Source organism: Marmota marmota, unplaced genomic scaffold, assembly GCF_001458135.2.
Source record: "Marmota marmota marmota unplaced genomic scaffold, marMar, whole genome shotgun sequence".
Lineage (NCBI taxonomy): Eukaryota > Metazoa > Chordata > Mammalia > Rodentia > Sciuridae > Marmota > Marmota marmota.
Window position 1 is genome coordinate 4,220,851 of NW_025999869.1, and position 26,901 is coordinate 4,247,751.

General features: G+C 35.0%; 1 protein-coding gene across 3 annotated transcripts in view; it reads right to left on the reverse strand.

The window, feature by feature from the left end:
• The window catches only part of Ranbp17 (RAN binding protein 17), a 289,845-nt gene that overhangs the window by 232,406 nt on the left and 30,538 nt on the right, over positions 1 to 26,901 (reverse strand). For all 3 annotated transcript variants that reach the window (XM_048815568.1, XM_048815574.1, XM_048815581.1), the window contains 5 exons: positions 26,776 to 26,895; positions 24,437 to 24,583; positions 23,630 to 23,802; positions 22,108 to 22,301; positions 4,385 to 4,490 (listed from right to left, as the gene is read on the reverse strand). In XM_048815568.1, the coding sequence (XP_048671525.1) occupies positions 4,385 to 4,490; positions 22,108 to 22,301; positions 23,630 to 23,802; positions 24,437 to 24,583; positions 26,776 to 26,895 (740 nt within the window). The remainder of the gene's footprint in view (positions 1 to 4,384; positions 4,491 to 22,107; positions 22,302 to 23,629; positions 23,803 to 24,436; positions 24,584 to 26,775; positions 26,896 to 26,901) is intronic.

Below are 26,901 nucleotides of genomic sequence, written 5' to 3' on the forward strand. Positions count from 1 at the left end.
TTGTAAATTATCATAACATTGTAAACTTTTGATGTTAAAACAGCACATAGACTTTTGGCAGGAGTTGTAGGGTCTTCTTTTAATAGTCAGTGTCCTCCTCAGGGGTGGGCAGGTATCATGACCACATACAGAAGCCAACAGTATTACAGTTCTAGTTACCTGAAACTTCTTCATATGAAAGTGATATTTTACAATTTTATATGAGCTCATCCTAATTCAGAAACTCAATACTCTAATACACAATTACATTGTTCTAAACAAGGTGTGAGTCCTAGCACATACCCTACCTTGAATTTGTATAGCCCACCCTGCATATCCATCAACCCCACCACACCTCTCACCCATCCCCGATCCCTGGCACTTTCTTGTAGTCTCAGTAAGGATTCACAGTTCCTGCAGTTATAAATCCTCACCCCAGGGGAGAAAGAAGACCCACCACAGTTCCAGCCTGTAGTCCCAACTCCATAGGACCAAGAGAAAACTCTGGCTTCCCCAGTAGCTCTTCAAAGAGGTCACGATACACAACTAAAAAGTGTGGAAAATTAGAAACCCCAGTGGAAAATGTAAACCATTAGAAAGGGGTTGCAGAAAGAAGCCAACAGACAAATTGCTTGCCCTGAGCAGCCCCTACCATGGGCTGTTTTGAAGAACAGGGTTCCATGTGGCCTCTGGTGAAAATTCCTGTAAAAAGCAAGCAACCAACTATGTTTTCTCAGTAATGCACAGCCTTACGCAGTTGACTGTCAAAGTCCATGGTAGCTGTGTGCTGTAAAGTTGTTGAGAACACTCGATCAGTGAATGCTGAATCACTGTTCCTAAGGGAAACAGAGGCTGAGGTTCCTACTAGCATCTGGCTGCATTTTTGTCAACAGATCATGACTTTTTTTGTTTTACTGCTTAAGGACACCATATATAATATACAATGTTGATTTGCTAACATTGAACTTGGGTGTGAACGAAGCTTCTCCAGCTCAGGTATTTTCTCAGTGAGGTACATGACAGGGTTCTTTAGGAACATGGAGAAGTACTACAGTTGGGTAAACAGTAAGAGCAAACAAGGAGCATGAAAATATGACGTATGTGGCACCAATTGAACTGCAAAGGGACACTTGTTTGGACAATGAAAGCTGAAGCAAGAATGCAGAGGACTGACTTTTATGCAAACTCTGTCCCACCTGCACAGGACAGCAAAGGCACCATGCAGACTGACTCAGGTGTGACAAACACATTTATCAAATAGGTGAATTCACAAAAACACAATGTGGAATAATGAATTGACTGCATTTGTCTTCTACTGGCTCCCCTATTTTCCCTGTTCTACTATTCCTTTCTGAAAAATGCACATTAATGCCCACTTTCAATAAAGCCCATAAGCTTTACCTAACATTGTTTTCTAGGTAATGCAGGCTAATATACAAAATAAATCTTATTTAAATATGTTTGCTGTTTAAGGAAAAAAATGATTGTTTCCTAATTTGCAAATGTATATTTGCTTTTTTTTCTATTACATATTTTCTCAGAAACACTGACAGTGTATATACTCCCCTACTTAGTGACAAAAGCATTTTTTCAAAAATTCAAACTACAACCAAAAGAATATGTAGTGGCCATTTCGATAAATATGTAATACCATTTTAAAAGATGATACAAAAGCAAATTTTTTAGCTGGTTAAAAATTAACTAAAGCATTTTAAGAAAGCCTCAAACACTTATTATTCATATTTTCAAGTAACTCAATTTGATATAGGAAATAATAAATCTTTCAAATAACTGAAAATATTTATGTCTATTCAGGTTCAAAAGTTGAAATAATTTGATAATTTAAAAGTTGAAAAAGGTATGGAATGAAAATAAAATTTGTATTCAAAATTACAATAATTTAAACAGGAATATATTTAGTATAATTATGAGAGAGAATATCAACCAGGTATAATGGTTTTAAGGACTTTACTAGGGTGACAGCATTGAAAGGCCTGGAAAAAGACACAAGAAATTTATTTTTATTTGTTAGTGCGTTACAGTTATACATATTATTGGGGCTCATTCTGACATACTATAGAAGCATGCAATTTAATTTACTCCAGTTTAGACCTCAGGACTTTCCCTTTCCCTTCCCTCCTCCCTCTTCCTGTCCCCTTTCCTGAATTCTACCAGTCTTCCTTCTAGTTGTTTGTAGTTTTTTTTTTTTTTTTAATTAGTGCATTATAGATATACACAAAGGTGGAATTCACTGTGGTGTATTCATACGTGTACACAGGACAGTTTGATCAGTTTAATTCCACGGCTTCTCCCTTTTCCTGAAGACCACCGGTAAAAAGACACAAGAATTTTGCATAAAATATGATGATATTTCAAACCTCTAGAAGGTGGAATTGGTATTAACTGGTTAACACCAATATTCTGAATAGCAGAATATTGAGATCTTTTATACTGAATTATTTATTACAAATAAACTAGAAAAGATAATTACCAAAGAATATCAGATAAATAATACAGTTAACATAAAAAAATCACAAATACAAATGGCAAAACAGGAGTAGAAAATATTAGCTGACACCACTAGTAGCCAAAGAAAAATAAATTAAAACAAAACATTTGTGCTAGGCATCATGCACACGACTAACACTCCATCAACTCAGAACACTAAGAAAAGAGGACTGCAAGTTCGAGGCTAGCCTCAGCAACTTAGCAAGCTCCTCAGAAACTTAGTGAAACCCTGTTTCAAACTTAAAAAAAAAAAAAAAAAAAAAAAAAAAACATCCTGGGGTAGTAAGTAGTAAAGCATCCTGGGGTTCAATCCCCGCTCCCCTCCCCTCTACTCCCCAGCCAAAAAAGAAGACATTGGTTACATAAAACTGACAACAGTAAGAATCCTATTATCTGGCATTCAACTGATGAAACTGATGAAAATGATAACTCTCAGAGCCTTTGGGTTCAGAGGATAAACTTGCATAAGCTAGGTATATCTTATCCCAAAAAAAAACAAAACAGAAGCATTTCAGATTTCAGGGTTATTTGGATTTTGTAATTTTTGTAGACACTATGGAATGAGCATTCCTAACCTGAAAATCCAAAATCCAAAATGCTCCAACAAAATCTAAAACTTTGTGTCATGCTGGCACTCAGTTTCAGATTTTGGAACATTCTGGATTTTGGATTTTCTCACTAGAGCTGTTCAACATGTACAGAAGGCCATCTGGTCATACGTACTGCAAGTCTGTAAAAAGCTACATACTCTCTTGACTAGCTGTTCAGCTTTCCAGAATGAACTCTAATGAAATTCTTTCAATTCACACACAGATGAATGAAATAACATACCTGAAAGCAATTTATAATAAGGAAAAACTGAGAAACAATCTGAAGTTCCAAAAGCCAGGGTCTATTTAAATTACGATACAATTTATAATATTTTAAGTCTATGTTAAATGTTCACAGTATTATATTTTATTTAAAGATGTATGTGTATGTGTAATACATCACTGTTTGCAAGGCAATGCTCTAAGTATTTTAAAAATATTAACTTATTTAATTCTTTATTTTTTTTTTAGTTGTATATGGACTCAATGCCTTTATTTGTTTTTATGTGGAGCTAGGAGGAACCCAGTGCCTCACAATTGCGAGGCAAATGCTCTACCACTGAGCTACAACTCTAGCCTCTCATTTAATTCTTATTAATAGTTCAAAATGATTATGGATTATTATCCTCTCCATTTTGGTTCAAAAAAGCAATATTATAATAATTTTGGCTTAAAAAAGTTGGAAAGTACACATGTAGCATACATATACTCACATGCATTAATTTTAAAAACTCAAAGGGTCTTTACCAAAATTAAGGTAGTAATCTTGAAATTAACATGAGTTTTCATTTTATTTGAATTAAGTAACAAAAATGTGAATGACTCTAAGATGATATTAAAAATAAATCAGAATATGTGAAAAAAAATCAACTCAATTGTACTATTTGCACACAGAAATATTCCTCAGTTTAGAACAGAAACACGTAAAGGATAATTCAATCGCTTCTTATGAAGGCCGTGGTCATTTGGTGAAACCTCTAGCCAACAATCATAAAGAAACTATTACTTTTTGACCACACGTATGTGATCCTAATTTTCGCATGATCCCAATACATACCAATTTTGTAGCTTTATCAGGTCCTAAAGAGCAAAAGCAACCTACATCTTCATCACACTGTTGCAACAAATGTCTAAAAAAATTACTTACTGGAGATTTGACTTCTTAAATTGCTTAACCCCTAAATCTTGGTTTTTGTCCTCAAGAGCAAGGAAAATAACACGTTTCTCAAAATGCTTTAGCACATAATACTAACTCAATGACTAATTTCTTAACTCTTGATTTCTGTAGGTACATGACCAATACTTACCTACAGGATAACTCTCCATCCATAGCATCGTGCTCATCTGTACTGGTATATGTTAATCTTCCTCCTACAACTGTCCCAACTAAATAAACGAGCCATGCAAGACGTCCTGATAGAAAACAAAAAAGAAAAACATTTAGGAGCTATTGATAGAAATAAGGTTATTTTTCCAAAAATTACAAAATTAGCAAACTACCTCTTTTTCCATACAAGTTATCAGCTATTATAAATTCACTCTTGTTTTGGTGGTACAGGGGATTGAACCAGGGCTGACACACATGCTAGACAAGCACTCTATGTCCCCGGCCCATGAACTCACTTCTTTACAGAAAAGTAGAAAGCTGGGTTTTATCAAGGAAGTGTAACTGTGAGCATGGTACAGATTTTAGAACCAGATAAAATGACTTCTGAATCTCAACTCTAACAATTTGCTATGATTTTGTACAAGTTACCATGAAGACTTATGAAAAAAGTAAATTTGATAGCAAAACGGTAAATGCAATGTTTAGGACCAAAGCTTTTATTCAGTCAGGAAATACTATCATAACTCAATGACCAGCATCTTTTCTGAATGGTAAACGTCACAATGGCACCAGTCCCATCATTTTGAAGCTACTTGTACTTGGAACATAACAGTGGTAATAAATTCACTCCCTTTGTATTTTTATGTATGATTTTTAAAATTCCAAGGTTTTCAGTGTACCATTCACACTGTTTTACCACTGAGCCAATCTTCAGGCCAACAACAGCAGAGGATTAAGTAGTGATGCAAATGGCAACACCTTCAGTTTTTGCAAGTCTTACTTTAGAGCAGCCAAAAGGGACAAGCATCTACATCCTCTCTATCACAAAAAACTGAACAAATGAAGATCAACTAACTGTGCAGTCTGTATATCAGCACCGTGCAATAGTCTGAGGAGAAAAGCACTGAGGAGATAAAGTAATCATCAGAAAACAGACTCTAGTTCCATTATATGTGTAACAATCAAAAAGCTACCAAAATGAAAGCCCACAAGTATTCGAAAGTTATCTTATGTACTGCAGAAGTGTTCTGTGACAACATAAAAGTTTACAACAATGTCTGCTATCCCCTAGTGACATGTCCTCTAGAGCACTGCATTCTCGGCCAAGCCTCCTGTGTCCTGGGCCCTAAATACGCCGTGGGTATTTTTCAGGTTCCTCACTTCTACCTTGAGAATATTCTCCCTCTCTCCACTGCAAAAGCACTAAGCTTTACATGTCTATCATCAAACACAGACACTACTGATGCAATTATCAACTCTTCTTCAGATTATTACTCCTTTTGAAGGTATTGGTTCCTGGCTCACTGTCACTCTTTCCAACAACACTTCTATCATAATCGCTACTGATTTCAATCTCTCCAAGGATGAATTTTTTTACTTCAACAACCCTTTGGTCTACTAAACATCTCCAGTCCATAAATCTATCACCTTTTTAAAAAAAATATATATTTTTTAATATCTTTATTTTGTTTACTTATTTGTATGTGGTGCTGAGGATTGAACCCAGGGCCTCGCACATGCTAGGCAAGCGCTTTACGTTGAGCCACAACCCCAGCCCCTCTATCACCTTTTTAAAAATGAACTCTACTGAAATATCATTCACATACCATACAATGAACATATCTAAAGCATAAAATCCAATGCTCTACAGTGGATTCGTACCCCACTGTGTACCCCACTGCCACAATACAATATGGAATATTTTCATCTCTCAAACTAAATCCCATAGTCATTGGAGTCACTATGCTTTCTGCCCAGACTTCACCCTAAGCAACCACTAAGCTACTTTACATTTCTTTATCCTTTTCCCATTCCACACATTTCATGTGTGGGATCACTTAGCTTATTTTCAAGATTCATCGGATTCCAACATGCATCAATACTTCCATTATTTTTTATAACTGAATAACATCACACTGTTTGAACATTTAATATTGTCATAAAAGTTCTTTATATATATTCTAGATATAAGCCCTTTCCGAGTTACGACATATAAATATTTTCTACCATTTTGGGGTTAGTTATGTTTTCACTTTCTTGATGATGTTCACTGAACCACAAAATTTTTAAATTTTGATGTAGTCCAATTTATTTGTTTTTTTGTTGCCCATTTTGGTGTCCTAAGAAACAAAATCATGATTCTCCCTAAACAAAAATCATGACTTACTCCTCTGCCTTCTTCTAAGGGTTATATAGTCTTAACTCTTACATTTAAATCTAAGCATTCCAGTCCTGACACCAAAATGGTGAATAAAGAAGAATTCAGGTGACTCCAGCCCCAGTTGTCGTCTGATTACAGTATCTGAGACATCCCAAAGAAGAACAATGCATCTGAGATTTATTCATGTCCAGAAATTCAAAGATAATAAAACAAATTGTTGTTTGACAAGTCACCAAGTAGTGACAAAAGATCACCAGAACACAACCCTCCAGGTATCCATTTACTCCTTCCTTGCTAGATTTTGTAATTTTGTTCTTAGTACTAATGGCTTTCTAACCTGATTTGTATTCTATATATTTATCTTGCATCATTACCTGTCTATTCCAATGGAATGGAAAATATACGTGATCTCGTATTTTTATATATTGAGTTTTCTATTGCATCTCCAGAGCCTAGAACAGTGCCTGGGCCCATAGCTATCTACAGACAAGGGTGATGAGTTAAGAAATCATTACCCAGAAAATACAACATGAGAGAAAAGTTAATATCAGTTCTGAAAAATATTAAAATATACTCATTATTAAAAATGACTGTTAATGGTGATTATATTTCTATTGCTTAATCTCAAAGCATAGTCAATCAAAGATGTGATACAACTGATCCTCATTGGATGTAGATTCCATTATTTGAGAATTTATTTGGTAAAACTTATTTGCAACCCCAAAACCAATACAGAACTGTGACATGTGACAAGCAGTGAAGATTCTGAGTTCAATATGAAACACTGAACAGGTGAACACAGTGACACTCTGCCTTCTCACTTCAGCTTCACACTACAGACAAGTCTTCTTCTCGGGGCCTATTTATCATAACTCTCACATTTTTAGTTTTTTGCTGGTGACTTCACTGTTTGCGATGGACAAGTGTCACACTTCAGTGCTATGTAGTGTTCCTAACTGAACAAAGCCTGCTATGTGTTTTAAGTATAGCATGTACGTGTCCCATAAGCTTTGCTCAGGCTTGAGTCACCACCGTGCTCTTGGCTGTGAGTTTAATATTAAAGCACCAACAATTTGTTTTTTAAAAGGTGTCTTTAATAGAAACACACATAAGACAAGGGTATGTGTTCCAAATGTCATGATCAGAGTCCCACAGGAGCAGTGGTTCAGTATTGGCTAATTCAGTGTTCACAGTGACTCTACAGACTATGACTACCAAATAACAAGAATCAGCTGTACTTTTCAGAATGCTGGAGATCACTGTCACTAGAGTATACTACAACTGTGTGAGGAACATGTTACAAGCTTTCTATAATGGAGTGAGCCTGAAATATGGCAAGCATAATTTTTGGTGAATGTAATGTTTTATTTACCCTAAGGGTGTCACTATTTTTAAAATACTCTGCTATAAATAATTTCTTGAAGTGAAAAATATAATGTAAATATAAATAATCATCTCACTTTTATATTTATCCACTGATATTTTTAAATGTCAGTTGTCCTAAAGCAAGTTTTATTACTGCTAAAAATAACAACATTTACATAGTAGTTACTGTACACTAAGCAGTGGAGTTATGCAATATTTAAGAATTTTTAAGTTCTTTCCTCTTTTTCAAAAGTCTGTTATAACAAAAGCCAGTTATAATTAGCTATCTATGCTTTCTTAATGCTGTCTGCAAACAACCCTTTAAAATGGAAAAAAAAAAAAATCCAAGCAGAAGACATTCAGAAAAAGCTGACTTAGTACCTATTGTATGTCATGTTATATGGTAGATATAATTCAATATGAATATGTATGAGGGAGAGTGAAATGGGAGCAGAAACTTCACGCCTAAGAAATTGAACCTGACTTCTGCAATGGCAGACCGACCAATGAATTTCTCAAAATTTAAATGTTTGTTGCTTAATTCATTTTATTATGACCTTGAAATTAAGCCGTAAATATCAAAGAATGTCAATGCATGTGATGAGTTTAAAAGAACTTTTTTCTAAATTTATGGTAAGTTTTGAATGAAAATTTATTTATTTGGAGAAATAAGAGTGTATATTACATTTTCTTTGTTTGGGAAATAATGGTTTATGGAACTGAAAAGTAGATATTAAGACTTAGAAACTTATGCTGAGCTAAAATTAGTATTAGAAATGAACAATAATATATAGAAGCATTAGTACTAAGCTATCAAATATAATCTTGGTATTTAGCTGGATAATATGGTATTTCTTACACACATTAAACCATTCCCTAAACCTCAACAATTTTAGACTAAAAGTGTTCAGAAATTTAAAAAAAAAAATTAATTAGTTATTTTGAGAAATAAGCCAGACACAGAAAGAAAACTACTGCAAGGTCTCATTTATACTAGGAATCTAAATAAATGTGGTAGGGGGTGGGGACACGGACACACACACACAGACTGGTGGTTACCAGAGGCAGGGAGGAGAGAGATTAGGTCAAAAGGTACAGACTTGCCATTTACATGGGATGAGAGCATCTAGAGATCTAACACGCAGCAAGGAGACCACAGTTAATAATACTGTACACTGAAAATTCCTGAGGGAAGATTTTAGGTGCTCTTATCCACCCCACCCCCAGACACGTTATGCTTTGGATATGAGGTGCCCCTCCAACCATGGACTAAACCTCTGAAATTTGGGCCCAAAATAAACTTCACCTTCTAAGTTGTTCTTGTTATGTGTTTTGAGTCAACAGCAATGGAAAGCTGACTTAACACAAAAACTGGTACCTGACCATGTGGTTTTCAAGCATTTGGAACTGGCCCATTGGAGGAATTTGGGAAAGTTTAAAGAAGCAGGCTGGAGAAGAATGTTGTAAACACTCTGATGGGCAATTCTGGTAGGAGTTCAGGAGAGCAGAATGCTTACAGGAATGTGAACAGTAAAGACTGTGCTCAGGAGGTTTCAGAGGGGAATTGAACTTGGAATTGAACTTGTGGCCACACATTACCACCTGGCAAAGAATCTGTCTGCATTTTGCCTATGTCCTGAGACTTTTGTGTGAGACTTCATTTAAAGGTGATATACTAATTAATCTGTCAGGAAATTTCAAGGCAGTAAAGCATTCAGGTGGTGGTATGAGTATTGCTGATGGCTTTTAACCAGGTTAACTGTGAAAAGCCGAGAGGAATGATTTGAAAACTTGTAGTCTGGCCAGAGAAGATGCCCATGTGAACTGGGGCTAAGGAAATTACAGCTATTGAAGAGCTTATTGGAGAAGCTAAGTACTCTGCATAGACATGATAGGACGTATGCCTGAAGGGCACCTCAGGAATCAACAAGACCACACCTATCAAAAACTCAAGAGTGTGAAACAGAAAACTTCCTCCTAGCAGGGAATCCTGCTAGGAAGTTGTTTCCACAGTTTTTGTTTCATAGTGCTCAGCTGCCCAGGCATTTGGGATGCTGCTGCCATGGGACAAGGGGACCTGGCTACTATTCAAGGTGGCAGTGGACCTTGACATCACCCACATGGTGTTGGTTCTGCAGGAACACAGAATGCTAGGGTTAAAGGGTCATGGAGACTTTCACCAAGATTTCAAAAGACTACAAGCCAGGCAACGCATGGTAGGGTCAGAATCACTGGAGGTGGCCTGAAAGATTAATGTGTAAAGCTGTGAGAGTGAAGCAGAAGCTTGAATGCAGCTCCCTGGGATTAAGAGATTCCAGTAACACAAGGGAAGCTTCTGGCTGCAGTTAGAACCAACCTAAGAGAGAGGTCATGTGAACTGCAACCAGCAAGGATGTAGGAACGGGCTTCACAAGTCCTTGAAGATCACATCTTACCGCCATGCACCCCAGATGCTGGACATGGAGCTACAGACTTTGCCCCACTGAGTTTTGGTCATCTTTGGGTCTCATTCCCTTTAAGCCCCTCTTCCTCTATCTTAGAATGAAAATGTTTACTGTGCCATTGTATTTGGGATATATGTCATGAGCTTTAGATTTTTTTAAAAATATTTTTCAGTTGTCAATGGACTTTTATTTATTTATATGCGATGTTGACAATCGAACCCAGTGCCTCATGCATGCTAAGTAAGAGCTCACCACCAAGCCACAACTCTAGCTCCAAGCTTTTGATCTTTACAAGAGCTAAAAGACAAGAATTTGCCTTGAGTCTCAGATGAGACTTTGGACTTGGACATCTAGGCAATACTGGAACAGTTAAATTATAGGCACTCTTGGAGATGGACTGAATGCATTTTGCATTGTGAGATGGACACGAGTTTTGGGGGCCAGGGAATGAATGTTACAGTTTGGATATGAAATATCTCGCTAAAAAGCTCATTCTGGCAATGGAGCAATGGAGTTGGCCAACCATGAACTGAACTTCTGAAACCATAAGCACAAAATAAAACTTTCCCTCCTCTAAGTTGTTTTTGAGTGTTTTGGCCATAGTAACAGAAAGCTGGCTAACAATAATGGATAATATATTTTGCTTAACTGTGGTATTCATTGCACTATGCATATCAAAATGTCATGCTATATACCCTAAATATGTATTTTTTTAAAGGGATCTATTTTGGTAAAAGAACTGCATTCACAACATTTAAAGAACCACATAAACCCACAAATCTAAGTTACACTTAGGGAGAAAAAACCTGATACACGAGTTCCCATCTATAATTTTTTAAAATTCTCCTTGTATATAAGACTAAATTTCTATTCTAATTTTCCATTTTTCTATTATCCTGAAATGTTCAAAGCACTTGTTTTAGCAGCTGTTCAAGCACAGAACATTTTTTCCTTAACAAAATAATTATTGCTGTAATAATCTGTAATTATGGTTTATAACTGCAATAATCCCAAAGAAATCAGTCATTATCATAGATCACAAGTAATCGTTAACTACTGTTAATGACCTATTTCTTAGGGATTATTGTTTTCGTAAACCATGACCATATCACCACAAATACAAAAAAGCAAGACAATATAATACAAATGAGATCATAATAATAAACTTATTTTGTAACATTAAAAGCCATTAAGCATCTAAATTAAAGCACACATAACGAGAGCATATAATTTTCTTTGTTCAACACTAACTGAAGTGTTTACTCTGTACAAAAGAAACTGAATACTACTACACACAATGTACAAACTAGAGCCATGTTAGGCAATTTTTTCTTGATAACAAAAAAACAAGTATTTTTTAGCAAACAGCAGAAATCTTTAAAAGGCAGAGAGATTTCTTCTCACTGACCTTTTGACTGAAAGGAAGGAAACAAATACTTATTAAAATTTTTCTATGGATCATGTATATTTGAAGTGTTATTTTATGAAAACTAAATAATGTGTCCAACCATAAAAACTTCTTCTGGTCTGACAATTTATCCAGTACAGACCTATTAAATATTGTTAAATTATTACACTTCAGTTAAGGCCACTCATGTATCTTTGTATCTATACTTTCATTCAACATCCTTTTGAAGGAAAACAGGTCTTAGATTTTACAACTGAGCTATTTTACATTTTATTGTAATATTTAGTGTATATAAATGCATATCTGTAATGTATATGAAATAAGACAAAATAAATAAAATACCCCCAGAACCAATAGCATTACCAATACTATCACACTGTCTCCACACCATTCCCTGAGCTTTCCCCTTTACCTACCACCCTGGAGGCAACCAGGATCCTATACTTGGTGCTTGCTATTTTTTGAAATTTTAGTTTTATCACTTATGCATACACTTGTTTGTGACTTTTAAAAGTTTCATTCTGTAAGTAACTTCTTGAGAATTGCTTTTCTTCACTAAATACTTGACATTTATCCTTATTGAATACACCTATAGTTCATTCATTTTTATTGCTATATAATATTCCATTGTATAAATAAATTATAATCTGTTTATCCATCTTCAGGTTGATAAGAATTTGAGCTGTTTCCACTTTTTGTCATTATAAGCAATAATGGCGTGAACATTATTTCATATACTGTATTATCTTATGCAGAGAGGACACATATAAAAGTAGAAGTACCAAGTCAGTAGGTATTAAAATATTTCACTTTTAAGAGAACATCAAATAGATTTCTATTCCATTTACAATGGATTGCTTTTATACTCCTACCAAAAGTGCATAAAAATTCCCTTTGAACCACATTCTAAGAATTCTTGTTTTCCCAGTGTGATGGGTAAAAAACCATAATCCATGTAGCTGATTAGTAAGGAAGCCGAGCACTCTCTCATATCTATGTACCATTTGTGTTTCTTTTTTTTTTTTTTGCAAAATGCCCATTAGGGTCTATTGATACTTTCATAAAGAATTGGTGGGTAGGTGTGTGTGGGTGTGTGTGTGTGTTGTAAACACCTTGTCTCAGTTCTGATCTTTTAAAAATTTTACCTGAGTCAATTTTAATAGTTTATATCTATTAATTTATTCATTTCGGATTTCTTAATTTACTGACATCAGAAAACACTAAGAATGACTTTTATCTTTTAAATCTTTGCTGTGTCTACAATCACCTTTTGTTCCTAATATTATTTATTCATAGATTTTCTTTTCTTTTAGGTTTAGGGTTCTGTGTGTGTGTGTGTGTGTGTGTGTGTGTGTGTGTGTTTGGTACCAGGGACTAAACCACTGGGCCACATCCCCAGCTCTTTTTACTTTTTATTTTGAGACAGTGAGGCCTAAGCAACTTAGCAACACCCTAAGTGACTAAGGCTCACTTTGAACTCAAGACCCTCCTGCCTAAGCCTCCCAAGATGCTGGGTTATAGATATACACTACCAAACCTGGCAATCTTATTGGTCTTTTTTTAAAACATCCTTTCTTCTTCTTTTTTTATAAACTGTCAGTGGACCTTTATTTATTTATTTATTTAGTATATATTTTTTGTTGTAGATGGACACCACACCTATTTGTTTATTTTTATTTATTTATTTTTATGTTTATTTTTATGAACCCAGTGCCTCACACATGCTAGGCAAGCGCTCTACCATTGAGCCAAAACCTCAGCTCTCTTTATTAAGTCTTTAGAAAGATCTAGCTTCTAATATTTTTATTCTGAGTCTATGTTTTTTAGTTGATTTCTGCTCTTTGTTTCTTCCTTTCTCCTTCCACAGAATTTAATTTGTTCCTTTCATTTCGACTTCTCCAGGTGGATGCTTAGGTCACATCATTTTAGCCTTTTCTTCTTTTCTAATATAAGCTTTTGTTCAGTGTATTTCCTTTAAATTAAATTTCCTACTGCATTCCAAAAAATATTATAATTACATTATTGTGTAGCTCTATTTTTATTTTTTAAATTGTAATTTTTAAATTAGAAAACAAATATACAATTTGGAATGGATTTGAGGCAAACTGTACTACAAGCAGGTTTTTTTTAAGTGGCTAAACAAAGTTTAAAAAGCAAGTAATAATAAAAGAAAATGTTTCTAGTACAGGATCAGCAGCACAAAGTGTACAAGTACCTGAATATAACACTCATTGTGCAATAGTGCTACTTGTAAGCACACATTATTGACTGTCTACAGACCATGGAGGATCACAACTCCACATTTCAACAATATGCTGACAGTTCCTAAAGAAAACTCCCTTCAAAAAGGCAATAACCTAGGTATTCCCTCTTTTGACAAACTCAATCTAAGTTTGGATGTGCCAAAGGGCTTGGATATACAGAGTAAGATGCATGAAACACATCATTTGACCAATTTTCTAAAGTAAGGTTTGAAGACAGTGACAATTAGGGTAGAAAATACAGAGAAATAAAAATTCTAATTACATGCGTATTTTGTCACAGTAGGTGGAAACTTTTCACAGGTATGTTAAGAAGAAAAAGCAAACAATTTTGTACAAGAAAATTTGCAGATTCTGTAAAATTTCTTCATCTGCTGTCATCATATGCACAAACCTGTCATAGTTTACTTGAACAACAATGCCAATATCTGTTTCCCTGGTCACTCCCTCAGCCTCTTGTTAACTTCTGCCCAGGGTCAGCACACAGTGACGCTCTGTTACACTAAGAGAGCCACTGCCATCTGTCTCAAAAACATCAAATGCTTCTAATTTTTTTTCACTTACTCTTCCATCTTTTTTTCACCACTGTCAAAAATTCAGAGGAGTGAGCTGTGTTGTGTTACATCGATATCCAGATCATGAATCATGTCCTGGGACTCTGCCTCTGAGGGATTCAGCCCCAGAGCTCTCCTGACAGCCTCCAGCCCCCTGCTGGGGCAGTTCTGTCAGCACACTCACCCAGCAGCGGGAAGCTCCTTCAGTTCTGCACTCTGCTTTTTGGTCAGCTGCTCAGCCACCACAAGCCTCAAGCTTCTCAGACGCACCCACACACTCCATTTACTCACTTCACTGCACTAATGTGAAGCTCTAGTTTTAAACTACCTTAAGGATGGCTTCTCACATCTCTAAATTACTTGGAAGTGTATTTTTAAAACTCTTAGTAAAGATCTGTTGGTAGCAAACATTCTGCAGGAGTTATTTTTGCCAGACTCTATTCTCTCTCTCTTTTTTTGGTACCAGTGATTGAACCCAGGGGCAATTAACCACCAAGGCACATCCCTGGCACTCAGTATTTTGAGACAGGGTCTAGCTAAGTTGCTGAGGCTGGCTCTGAACTTGTGATCCTCTTGCCTCGGCATCTGTTGGATTACAGGTGTGTACCACTAGGCCTGGCCTTTGACCAATTCTTTAAGAATGATGCTTCGCCATCTTGGTTTCCATTGTTGCTGCTGAACAGAGAGCCACCATTTCACATGACTCTGTAAGTGACCTTTCTTCTCTGGCCACCTGTACTACCTTCTGCTGGGGAGTACCCAGTTGAACAGGGCGGTGCCGTTTCTAGTTTTGGACTGACGTATGCCAGGCTTGCTGTACTGGTGGATTCACATTCTCCATTAATTCAGAAAAACTCTGAGAGTCTCTTTGGTCATCACCTCTGCTCTGCCCTCACTGTTTTGTCCTTCTAGAATTCAACTGGATGTACTGAACATATGTCATACCATCTTTTAAATTTTCATTTTCCTTAATCCTCCGCATTCTTGAAAATTTATTTAGAACTGTTAGTTAACAAATTTCTTCCTTAGTGGGACTAATTCACTATTTAATAAACACTTCCATTAAATTTTAGAACACAAAGTTTTCAAAAAAATTTTTAAAGTTTTTTCACATCGTCCTGGTCAATTTCACTTTTCATACTCCCTACTGTTTGTTCATGTGTGATTCTATTTTTCCTTTAAACATTTCATATATAATTATTTAATATCCTGGGATGCAGTTGTGGCTCAGGGATACAGCGCTCGCACAGCACGTGCAGGGCCCTGGGGTCAATCCTTAGCACCACATAAAAATAAATAAAGGTATTGTGTCCAACTACAACTAAAAAAGAAATATGAAAAAAAAAAATTTAAAAAAATCCTTATAAAATTCCAACATCTGAAGGGTCTTTGGGGGATCCTAATTTTTGTTAAAAATACTTATTTGGTTGATTTAATCTACAGATTTCCAAAGCCCTAAATTATGGCTGTTATTCTTCAGAGAAGACCTGAATTTACTTTTCTGGAATCCAGGAATCTACCAATTTGGGGCCACGTCATCCCCTTGCAGAGGCTCAACCTAACGCAGGAGTCTCAGATGTGGTACCCTGACCTCAGGCTCTGTCATCAATTTTATCACTGATATTGATAATCTACCTTTCAGAGCAACCCTGACCCTGCCTTTGCTACTGACTCTCTGATTGGCATCCAGCTTCTGACCAGGGAAAGTAGGGAATGGTCAGAGGAAAGAGAGGAGAACAGAGAAAAAACCTGAGACACCAAAGTCACTGCTGACTCTTTACTTTTAAAGAAGTAAGTATTCACTGTCCGGAACACAAACTAAAGATGAAAATGTGATTTTATAGGTCGCTGCCTAAACATGATCCAAATTATAATATAACATGATCCAAATTAATGTTTATACATAGAATATAAATCCAAAAAGGCTCTATATAATGCTGCACTATGCCATCAGGTAAAACAAAACAAAAACACTACAACACAAGCTTACAGGATCAGCACATATTACAAAAAGATACTCAACTGGAGACAGGTGGGAACTGAAATCCAGCCTGTCCTCCACTCACCCACGTACATCCTAGTGCTAGCACACCTGTCTGCAAGAAGTGCAATCATTTTTCTAATTTACACAAAAGCACCAATGTACTACTGGGTTTGTAAGAGGGTAAAATAAATCCTTAATGGTCAAAATGATTTGAGGACTGAACTTTAAGAGACAAAGGCACAGAAACAAGCAAAAAGCTTGAACTTCTACCCTGGAAGCCAAAGGAGAAGGTCTAGGACGAGTTCTACCTGAGAAGTTTAATAAGAACCCTGTACCTAAAGCTGATGCAAACAATGACCCCCTTAGTGAAAAGGTAAGCTTGGGGCGGAAAAAAACGTACTCTAGACAGAGAAAGCAACGCAGAAACCTGTCTGACCTGACTTCAATGCTTGGTGGACAGGAGGAAAAAAACATTCTAAGTCAGACCTGACAGGATTTGTAGCCTTAACATAGACCACCAGTGATATGAAAAAGCTTGTTCTAAGTTTAAATGCTAATTAAGTTGATAGCCTCCTCTTCTCCCCACTCAGTTAGTGAACTAACACTTCAATTAAAAGACAAAACATGCTTGCAATGGACTTTTTAAAAAGGAAGAACTATATACTATCTATTAAGAGACAGTTTAGATATGAAGACATAGACAGACTGATAGTAAATGGATAGATTTATGCAGTAAGAGGGCAGCAGTTGTAGTGATACCAGATAAGATAAACAGTAATACCAGATAAGGAAAAAATAGACAATCTTTTTTTTTTTAAAGAGAGAGTAAGAGACAGTGAGAGAGAGAGAGAGAATTTTAATATTTATTTTTTAGTATTTGGCAGACACAACATCTTTGTTTGTATGTGGTGCTGAGGATCGAACCCGGGCCGCACGCTTGCCAGGCGAGCGCGCTACCGTTTGAGCCACATCCCCAGCCCAAAAGTAGACAATCAAAACTAAAAACTTGATCTTTAAAAGCTAGTTAGGAAGGCAAACCACAGATCAGAAGAAAATATTGCAAAACATGTGAAAAAAGGATCCTCTATAGAATGTAAGGTATTCTTACAATCCCACAATAAAAGCATATGGAAAGGAACCAATTGGCTGATTTAAAAATGAACAAAAGAGGTGAGGTGAACAGACTTTTTCACAAAAGAGTTCATGCTGAACACATGAAAGCTACTCAACATCATTAATATTAGTGGAATGCAAATTATAAACACAATGAGATACCATTAGACACTCAGTAGAACAGTTATAGTTAAGAGGACAGAGAACATCAAAGGAAAATAAGGACGTAGAGTAACACTCTTAATATGGTTAATGGGAATGAAATTTTATATACATATTTCATAAAACAGTACAGCAGTATCACATGCTACTAAAAACACATGTCCCCTATGATACAACATCCACCTTAATTGCCGCTCCTGACCTGCATGGGCAGCTGAACTTAAGGTCGTTCATGTGAATTTGCAGGGACACCAGATAAAACACAGACACAATTTACCTTTACACAAGCTTCAGGATGGCTTCTCCACTCTCAGCCTCAGGCTCCCCAAAAGGTAGAGCAAGAGAAAGTCACAAGAGGCTGGCGAGAGGGAGCGAGCATTTTCGGAAGTAGTCTTTTATTGGGGGGAACTCTTGTTCTTTAGAAAGTTCTATCCAAAAAAGGCCAGAAGGGGCATGGTTACAAAGGTCAGATGAGTGTAACTCAACCCCAGGGGCAACGCCTACATCTGAAGACATGCCTTTGCTATCTCAGCTGGGACAACACACAGGTGGTGATTCGTCAGAGCCTCTTGCTTCAGGACTGGAAGGCAAGGGTCATTCAGAGTGGCTCCTCACACTTACCTAAGAGAAATAAAAATCTAAAGACACATAAAGACTTGTCCACAAATGTTAACAATATCACTATTTATATCAGCTAAAAACTGAAAATACAATTCAAGTGTCCATAACTGGTGAATACATAACTATGATAGTCATACTATAGATAACTGTGCAGTAATAAAAAAGAACAAAATATCAATATAGTAACACATTTGAATCTCAAAAATATTATGCCACACAAGGTCAAACACAAAAGACTACTCATTGTATGATTCCATTTACATACAAATCTAAGAGAGACAAACCACAGTGACAGAAATCATACTAGCCGTGCCTAGACCTGGAGTTACAGGAAGCCATCAAGGACATGAGATAATTACTGAGAGTGAAGAAACTCTTCCATCCTGAATGAGGTGGTAGTTACATGGAGTTACACAGCTGGGTATAAATGCTAAATCCATCAAACTGCACACTTGAAAATGAATAATTTAAAGGAGAAAGATACTTGTAATTTTCATTAGACAAAGTTTAAAGAGCTCTTAGAAAATAAAGTGGGAAAAAACTAATAATCCAACTGGAAAATGAGCAAAAGAAATGAATACTTCATTTACAAAAATGGACGATCAATTGGTTCTTACATAAATTTTAACATTTAAACTGATATGAGAAACTCAAATGTTAAATTATGCTGAGAAAGCATTTTTCATAGATAGGACTGCCAAAATTCCAAAAGCTTGGTAATGCTGTCCTATGAAGGGTACATGGAAACAGTCTCACACATTGCTGAAAGATAAGTAGGATAGCCCTTATAGAAAACTTGGTGAAATTACAAATACATTAACCATTCCACCAAGAGCAATTTCACTTTGATAAAATTTATATTATGAACTTGCACACACATAAAATATACAAAAGTTAATCTATACAGCAAAGTTTTTAATAAAAGACTATAAATAACTCAAATGACTATCATAGTAGAAAAAATAAATTATGACACATTAAAAAGTAAAATATTACAGACCTATAAAATATAAGAGCTCATTATACAGTAATTCGAAAACAGATATAAAACACATTGTCAAATGAAAAAAAGCAACAACAACAAAAAAGAACAGTGAGTATGGTATAGCATATTCTATATAAATAAGGGAAGATAAGACTTTATGTAATTATTTCTGTATATGCATATAGAAACTGGAAAGATAAAGCTAGTAAGAATGATCACTTGCAAGAGTGAAGATGATAGGAAAAAGAATGCATTTTAATTTTTTGACAATGTAAATAGAAAGAATTTGATGAATTAATTGAAATCAGTTCAATGTGAAAATGTTTAAGAGAATGAGTAGACATCTTAAAATGATATGCAAAGACAGGTCACAAAACTAAAAGACAGTATTTACAATTCTAAAACCAAAAGGATTTGTGTCAAAAACATAAAAAGGGACTGGAAGTGTGGCTCTGTGATAGAGCCCTTGTGTGGCACCCATGAGGCCCAGGGTTCTATCCCCTGCACTGTACACACACAAATCAATCTGTGTGTCTACCTATCGGGCTCTTAAAGTCAGTAATAGAAAGACAAATAACCCAAAAGTAAAGAGGAAATGAGCAAAAGATTCACATCTATTTCACTGAGGGTGACAAAACAGTAAGTAAACATGAGATAATGCTAAACTCTATCAGGAGAGAGCAAAGTAAAACATTCATCAGGTATATTCTCTCAACCAGACTGGCAAAAACTCAAGTCTATAATTTGAGCTGTTGGTAAGTGTCTAGGTCAGAGATCAGTCAACTACAGTCTGTGAGAGCCTCCAGTTTTAAAATAAGTTTTCTGGGATCACAGTCAAACATACACTTTCTAGCTGCTTCTAGCTGCAAAACCAGAAGTGAATAGCTGCAACAGAATCCTAAAACATTTCCTATTGGGCACCTTAAGAACAAGTTTGCCAATTCCTGATATAGATCGATGCTAACTCCTGCAGACTGTTGGTGGATGTAAACTAGGAAAAGCACTTTGTAAAAGCATCTGACCCTGTATAAAGAAGCTTAATATGTAACACATAAACGCAATAGTCTCTCTAACACTGAATGTATCAGAAAAAATAGAGAAAGCAACAAACACCCATTGACAAGAGAATCATAAATTGTCCTATATTTAAACATTAGTGCAAGGCAATAAAAATGAGAGCACTACGAACATCATTGTAAGCTCTCAAAACGCATTACTACTACTAATAAAGTTATAGAAGAATAATAAGTACAGTGAAACTCCATTTGTATCAAGTTCAGAAACATACAAACCATGTATTCTTTTCAGAATATACAGTACAACTATGAAGAAAAGGCATCAACTGCTAAATACAAAATGCAAAATTGTATCTTCTGCTGGTAGGAAGGAAGCTGGAAAGATGAATAAGGGGGTGCTGGAAAGATGAATAGGGGGTGCTGCAAAGACATTGGCTCTGACTTACCCTCTAAGACAAGTGATCATGTTTATTAATGCTATTCTCTAGGTCTACATACACAGATGAATGTCTTCTTCTATGAATTTGATGGTTAATAACTTTCAAAGCTCTACTAAAGAAATTAATAATGAAGACATCATGTTGCAAAGTATTGGTTCTCCCCCAGTTAATTTCCATAATTATATTCCAGTAAGAAAAAATATTTAGTACTCTCCTAAATATACTCCCTCAGCAGTACTATGCAACTTCAAAATGTGATACAAATAAAAGGCATCTTAAGAAAATATTATGCAAATGTAAAGGACAATCTAAAGATTATAAAGAGTTGAGATAGGCAATCACTGGACTTAAATTTGACCATGATCCCTTATCAAATTCACTTTCCAATGCAAGATAAAGGGAACAAATATAGAAAAAAATTTAAAATTGTAATTAAATAGTCTTCTATTAGAATTGTATGCATTCAGTTCCATTCTTAAAAAGCAGCTCACTTAAAAAATGTGAAAATGTATTTTATTTTTATTCCCTGCCATATTCCTGAAAGAATCTAAAGAAATAGAAATAAATGCTTCCTCCTTTAATAGGGGATTAAAGACAAAATCATGAGAAAAGTGAGGAATAAAAAAAAAAAAAAATTTAAAGTCATGGTGAAGGCTAATACATCAAGGTAAAACCATAAGGAAGTTTTACACAAGTTGTTTATACTGGCTGATATCTGCAATCGACTATAGAAAAGATGAAAACATACAGTTAAAAGTTTTGTACCATCTGCTCAAGGATGATTTTCAACTTCTTTTTTTTTTTAAAATGAGAACATGTAATTTTTTTTATAGTTTTATTTTGTTTATTTTTATGTGGTGCTGAGGATTGAACCCAGGGTTTCGAACCCAAGCCTCGAACCCAGGCCCTTGAACATGCTAGGCAAGCGCTGTAGCACTGAGCCACAACCCCAGCCATTCAATTTCTTTTGATATTGATTCCATAGAGAAGTATTCCTAAGAATCTTAAAAAGAATTTAAAATTAACTATCAAGCAACCAAAATATCTAGCAGGTTAATAAAATTAATGATTTATTAGGGGACCAAAAACTGGAGGGAAATACCTGAAAATAATCTGCAGTAAGATTATTCAATGAAGTAATTAATGATACCACTTAATATTCAACATATTACTCATGAAATTTACTGACCTTCCTGAATTGCCATGTCCACAGTTATCCCAGAAGCTGAATGCAGAAGTTTTTGGTAATTCTGTGCATTCTGGTCAAATAACTGTACAAGAAGAGAGCACGTCTTTTCATATTCACATCTGCTGACAGTGCACAACTGCTCCAGCTGCTGAAACACAGTAGCAGTATCATCCAGTGGGTCATCTAAATGGTCTCTGCAAACACATAAGCATGTAGATAACATGAGAATGTATTTTTATTCACCACAAACTTTACATTAAATAAAACTATGATGGATAAAGAAATAAGAAGGGCTGGGGTTCTGACTCAGTGGTATGGCGCTCGCCTCACACAAGTGCGGCCCTGGGTTCGATCCTCAGCACCACATAAAAATAAATAAATAAAATGAAGGTATTGTGTCCAACTACAACTAAAAATATTAAAAAAAAAGAAATAAGACAAATGGATTTGGAAAACAAGAAATAAAATGTCTATATATCAAGATGACTTGATTATGCACACAGAAAAAGCCAAAGAAACCGCAAAAATGCTACCAAAATAGGTGAGTTTACTAAGATCACATAGACTTCAATGTAAATTTTAAAACTAAAACTTCTAGAAGAAAAAAAGAAAATCTTTGTGATCTTGAGTAAGATAAAGATTCTCAATGTAACACCAAACACATGCTATAACACATAAGAAAAGAAAGGATACACTGAACTTCATAAAAATGTAAAACTTCTGTTCCCCCAAAGACTTAAAATAAAAAGGAGAGAAAATATTCTCTGAAACACATGTATGATAAGACTTCTGAACAGAATAAATGGACCTCTCAAATTTCAGTAAGAAATAAATTACCCTGTTTAAAAAAAAAGAGCAACAGATATGAGAATTTATAGGCACTTTGCCAAAGAATACATACAGATGGTCACACACATAAAAAGATGCTCAACATTATTACTCATTAAGGAAATGCAAATTAAATCCGCAAAGAAGTACTACTATATATCTTTTATACATTGCAGGTTAAGAATTCAAAATACTGGGGCTGGGGTTGGTGGCTCAGTGGTACAGCACGTGTGAGGCACTGGGTTCAATCCTCAGCACCACATAAAAACAAATAAATAAAATAAAGGTATTATGTCTATCTACAACTGAGAAAGTATTTTAAAAAGAAAGAATTCAAAATGTTAAAGCAACTTTGGAAAATAATTTAGTAGCTTTTTATGAAGTGAAATATACACTTAATGATGCCACTCTGGAATCTTACACCAAAGAAATGCAAACAGGAAAACAAAACATATCAGTTACTGCCAGAGAGGACTACAAAGGGTCTCCCCTCCTGTCCCCCCCCCCCAAAAAAAAAAAAAACAAACCTTTAGAGTTAATGGAACTATTCAGTATCTCAATTGTGATGTTATTTATAAAAATGCATATTCTTGTCAGAATTCACAGAACTTTACCCTGAAGAGGGTAAACTTTTAATTTAATTTAAAAAAAACTCCAAGATGAAAATACAACAGAAACATTCAGTTTTTAATACCTCACAACTATGGCAACAGAGTCCAATCGAGACGTGATAAAGGCCTTTGTGATTTCAGGTGCATAAGTGTCTAGTAAGTGGGGCTCAGTTGATTTCACAAAAGGAACTGATGCTACCATCCTCTGCCACAGAGTTAATAAATAATGAACACTGTTTGGAGCGAACTCCCAATGCTACAAAGAAACAGAGCAAAAGAAATTTAAAATAACTTAATAGCTTTCTAGAATAACAGATACAAAGCAAAATTACTTTTTAAATTAACTTTTATTCTGATTATATGACTAATGAATGCTTAATACAGCAAATTTCATAAACGCAAAAATGTTAAAGAAACCAATATCCCACAATATTATTCTGTTCAGAGATTATCACTATTAAAATGTTACAATACGTTTAAGTGTTAAACTATTTCCTTTTAATCATTCCATGAATATATTTTTTATAGAATTAACATCATATAGAAAATATGGTTTAGTAATTCCTATTCCAAATTTAAGAATTCAACCACAATACAGTATGTAAAAAATTATTTTATAGAGGTTTATTACAGCTTCTAAGTTATTCTTCAGTTATTAGACACTTTAAGTGATTTTTCAATTTTTTCTCATTAAAAATGTTACAATTATTTCTTTTACCTAAAAGTTTGCAAAGACCATTTTCAGTAAAGCACTTCAAGTAACAGGTATTTTAAAAAAAAAAAAAAAAAAAAAAAAAACCCCACAAAAAAACACCCCCACTAACCTTTATCAAGAAATTGTTCTAAAACTAAGTACAGCTTAACATCAATTACTTTTTTTTTTTACTTACCTGTAGGCTAGTAATAGTAAAATTAGCAATCAATCTGATAACTTCAGGATACTCCTTGACCATAACTAACTCTCCCAGTTGATAATTTGTCTTTAAACGAGCCAAAAATCGACAAAATTCATGATAATTACCTGGATCAGACAAACCCTAAATTATGAGACAAAAAGTAAGTCTTTTAAAATAAACCAATCTATTGATAATAAAGCTACTAAATTTCAAAGAATTTTATTAAGTATTCTATTTGTTTTCAGAGGTACCTATAGTATCTTACATCAACTAGGTAGGCAATGTAAGAAAACAAATGATTCTTGCTAAATTTAATATTGCTGTCAATTATTCATAATAAGGAATCTAAAGTAGAATTTTTGGAAGAAGCTTTGCACAACAAAGACGAAAATATATCTGGGAACCTATTACACAAAAACAGAGTGTGTGTATTATAGCCTAAACAGAAGTCAACAAAGGTCTTGAAAAGTATTCAAGATGAAGGGCTGAGAGAAAAATATTTAAGATGAAAAACAAGAATGGGCTCTTGAAACCCGAGAAGGGAGTACTAACACCAGACTTAAATAGTGTGTGTACACACAAGTAGACAATTTCTTTTTATGGAACACTTTCTGAATACAGGCATTGTGCCCTGACTTAACTCCCTGTCTTTAAGTGTTACTCATTCAAACAAATTACTGCCATGTAGGGAACCAAGTTTAACAAGAAGACAGGACACACAGGTAACTTGTGAGGGAGAACAGGTTAAAAAGGAAAAGACCTTGAAAGTTCTCCCCAGTTGCTACAAGCTGCTTGAAAACAGAACACATCTCCATAGTTAACACCTGCTATCGTCTCCACAGTTACCACTCTGTAGTCTCTGTAGCTAGCCTGATAGAGAATTCTATGCAGTGTTTGTTTAATACTCAACGAGTCTAAGAAATTTCATTCATAGGTACTCCATGAAAGAAGCAGCCTAGTGGTAGAGTGCCTTCCACAGCACGTGTGAAGCTCTGAGTTCAATTCCCAGCACTGCAAGTGGGGTGGTGGGGGGAGTTTTGCTGGGCACAGTGACACACACCTATAAACCCAGGGGCTCCAGAGACTGAGGCAGGGTATCATGAGTTCAAAGCCACCCTCAGCATCTTAGTGAGGCCTTAAAAATTTCAGCGAGACCCTATCTCTAAATTAAAAATATATTTTAAAAAAAGATTGGGGATGTGGCTCAGTGGTTAAGTGCCTCTAAGTTCAATCCCCAGTAAAAAAAAGAAAAAAAGAAAGGAAGAATGAATTTTAAAAGTGTCTAATTATTAAGTATGAATTCCAAAGAGACATTTTATAATCATAGTTTTTTTAATACATGTTTATAATTCTAAAACAATATAATACTTAAGATCAGTTTTTACAGTGAAAAACTGACATGGGGATGCTAAAAAATCAATAGAATTATCTAACATGGGTATAATAATTTCCACAATTTTGGTTGATGACAAGAGAATTAAACAACTAAAAACTTTTAAATATGTTGGTAAAAATTCTATTTACCAGCTAAACAGATAAAATTCACAGCTACGCTAACATTGAAAAGACAAAATACATGTTTAACTCAAACATTCCTGAGAACAACTTGCAAAATAATCAGTTTTGTGAGATAATCACATTTTATTTCTGTAGAAAAGTATTATCTGTGTCCCCACCAAAAGTGATTAATAACCAAGAGGTTTAGGTAAACCTCTTTAAATTACCATTTAACCTTTTAAAAATCTGTAGTTTAATTACAGATATTTTAAACCAGAAAAAAAAAAAATAATGAAACAAAATATTTATCTAGGTATCCAAAATCACTAATTATGGCTTTGCAATTCTCTGAAATAGGTATTGCCACTAGATCTCTGAAGTTAATGTGGAATAGATAACTCATATTTGTCCACAAGAGGGCAAAAAGACATTATTTCATAATTTAAAGCCTTTTATCCCAATATTAATACTTAAATTTATATTAAGTCCTCTAGTTCAGATGGACATAACCCTGAATTAATCACTTCAATAGTTTAACCAACGTGGGCAAGGAAATGTAGCACAATAGTAAAAGACAGAAACATAATAACATATATGACCTTTTTTCATATTCACCTAAAAGGAAAAAATGGAGAGGAACACAGAAGTCTTCCATGGAAACATCCATTTTTTAAAAACTGCCCATTTCTACTACAAATAAGACCTAAGTAAGATGAATGTAATACTAAATATTTTCTTCCAGAATCATAATAAATTCATGATGAGTTTATTATCTGCCTTTGAGCAGAAATATTATTTCTATATGCTAAGTATTAATTAAATTACTTCATAAATACCTGAGGGTTTTCAAGTATCCTTTTCACTCCCTTAATTAAATTACCAAGGTACTTGGCACGTTCAGGACTGCTAAATAAGGACCTTCTTGTAGAAGCAAACTGAACTAAACACGCAAGTGCCTAAAA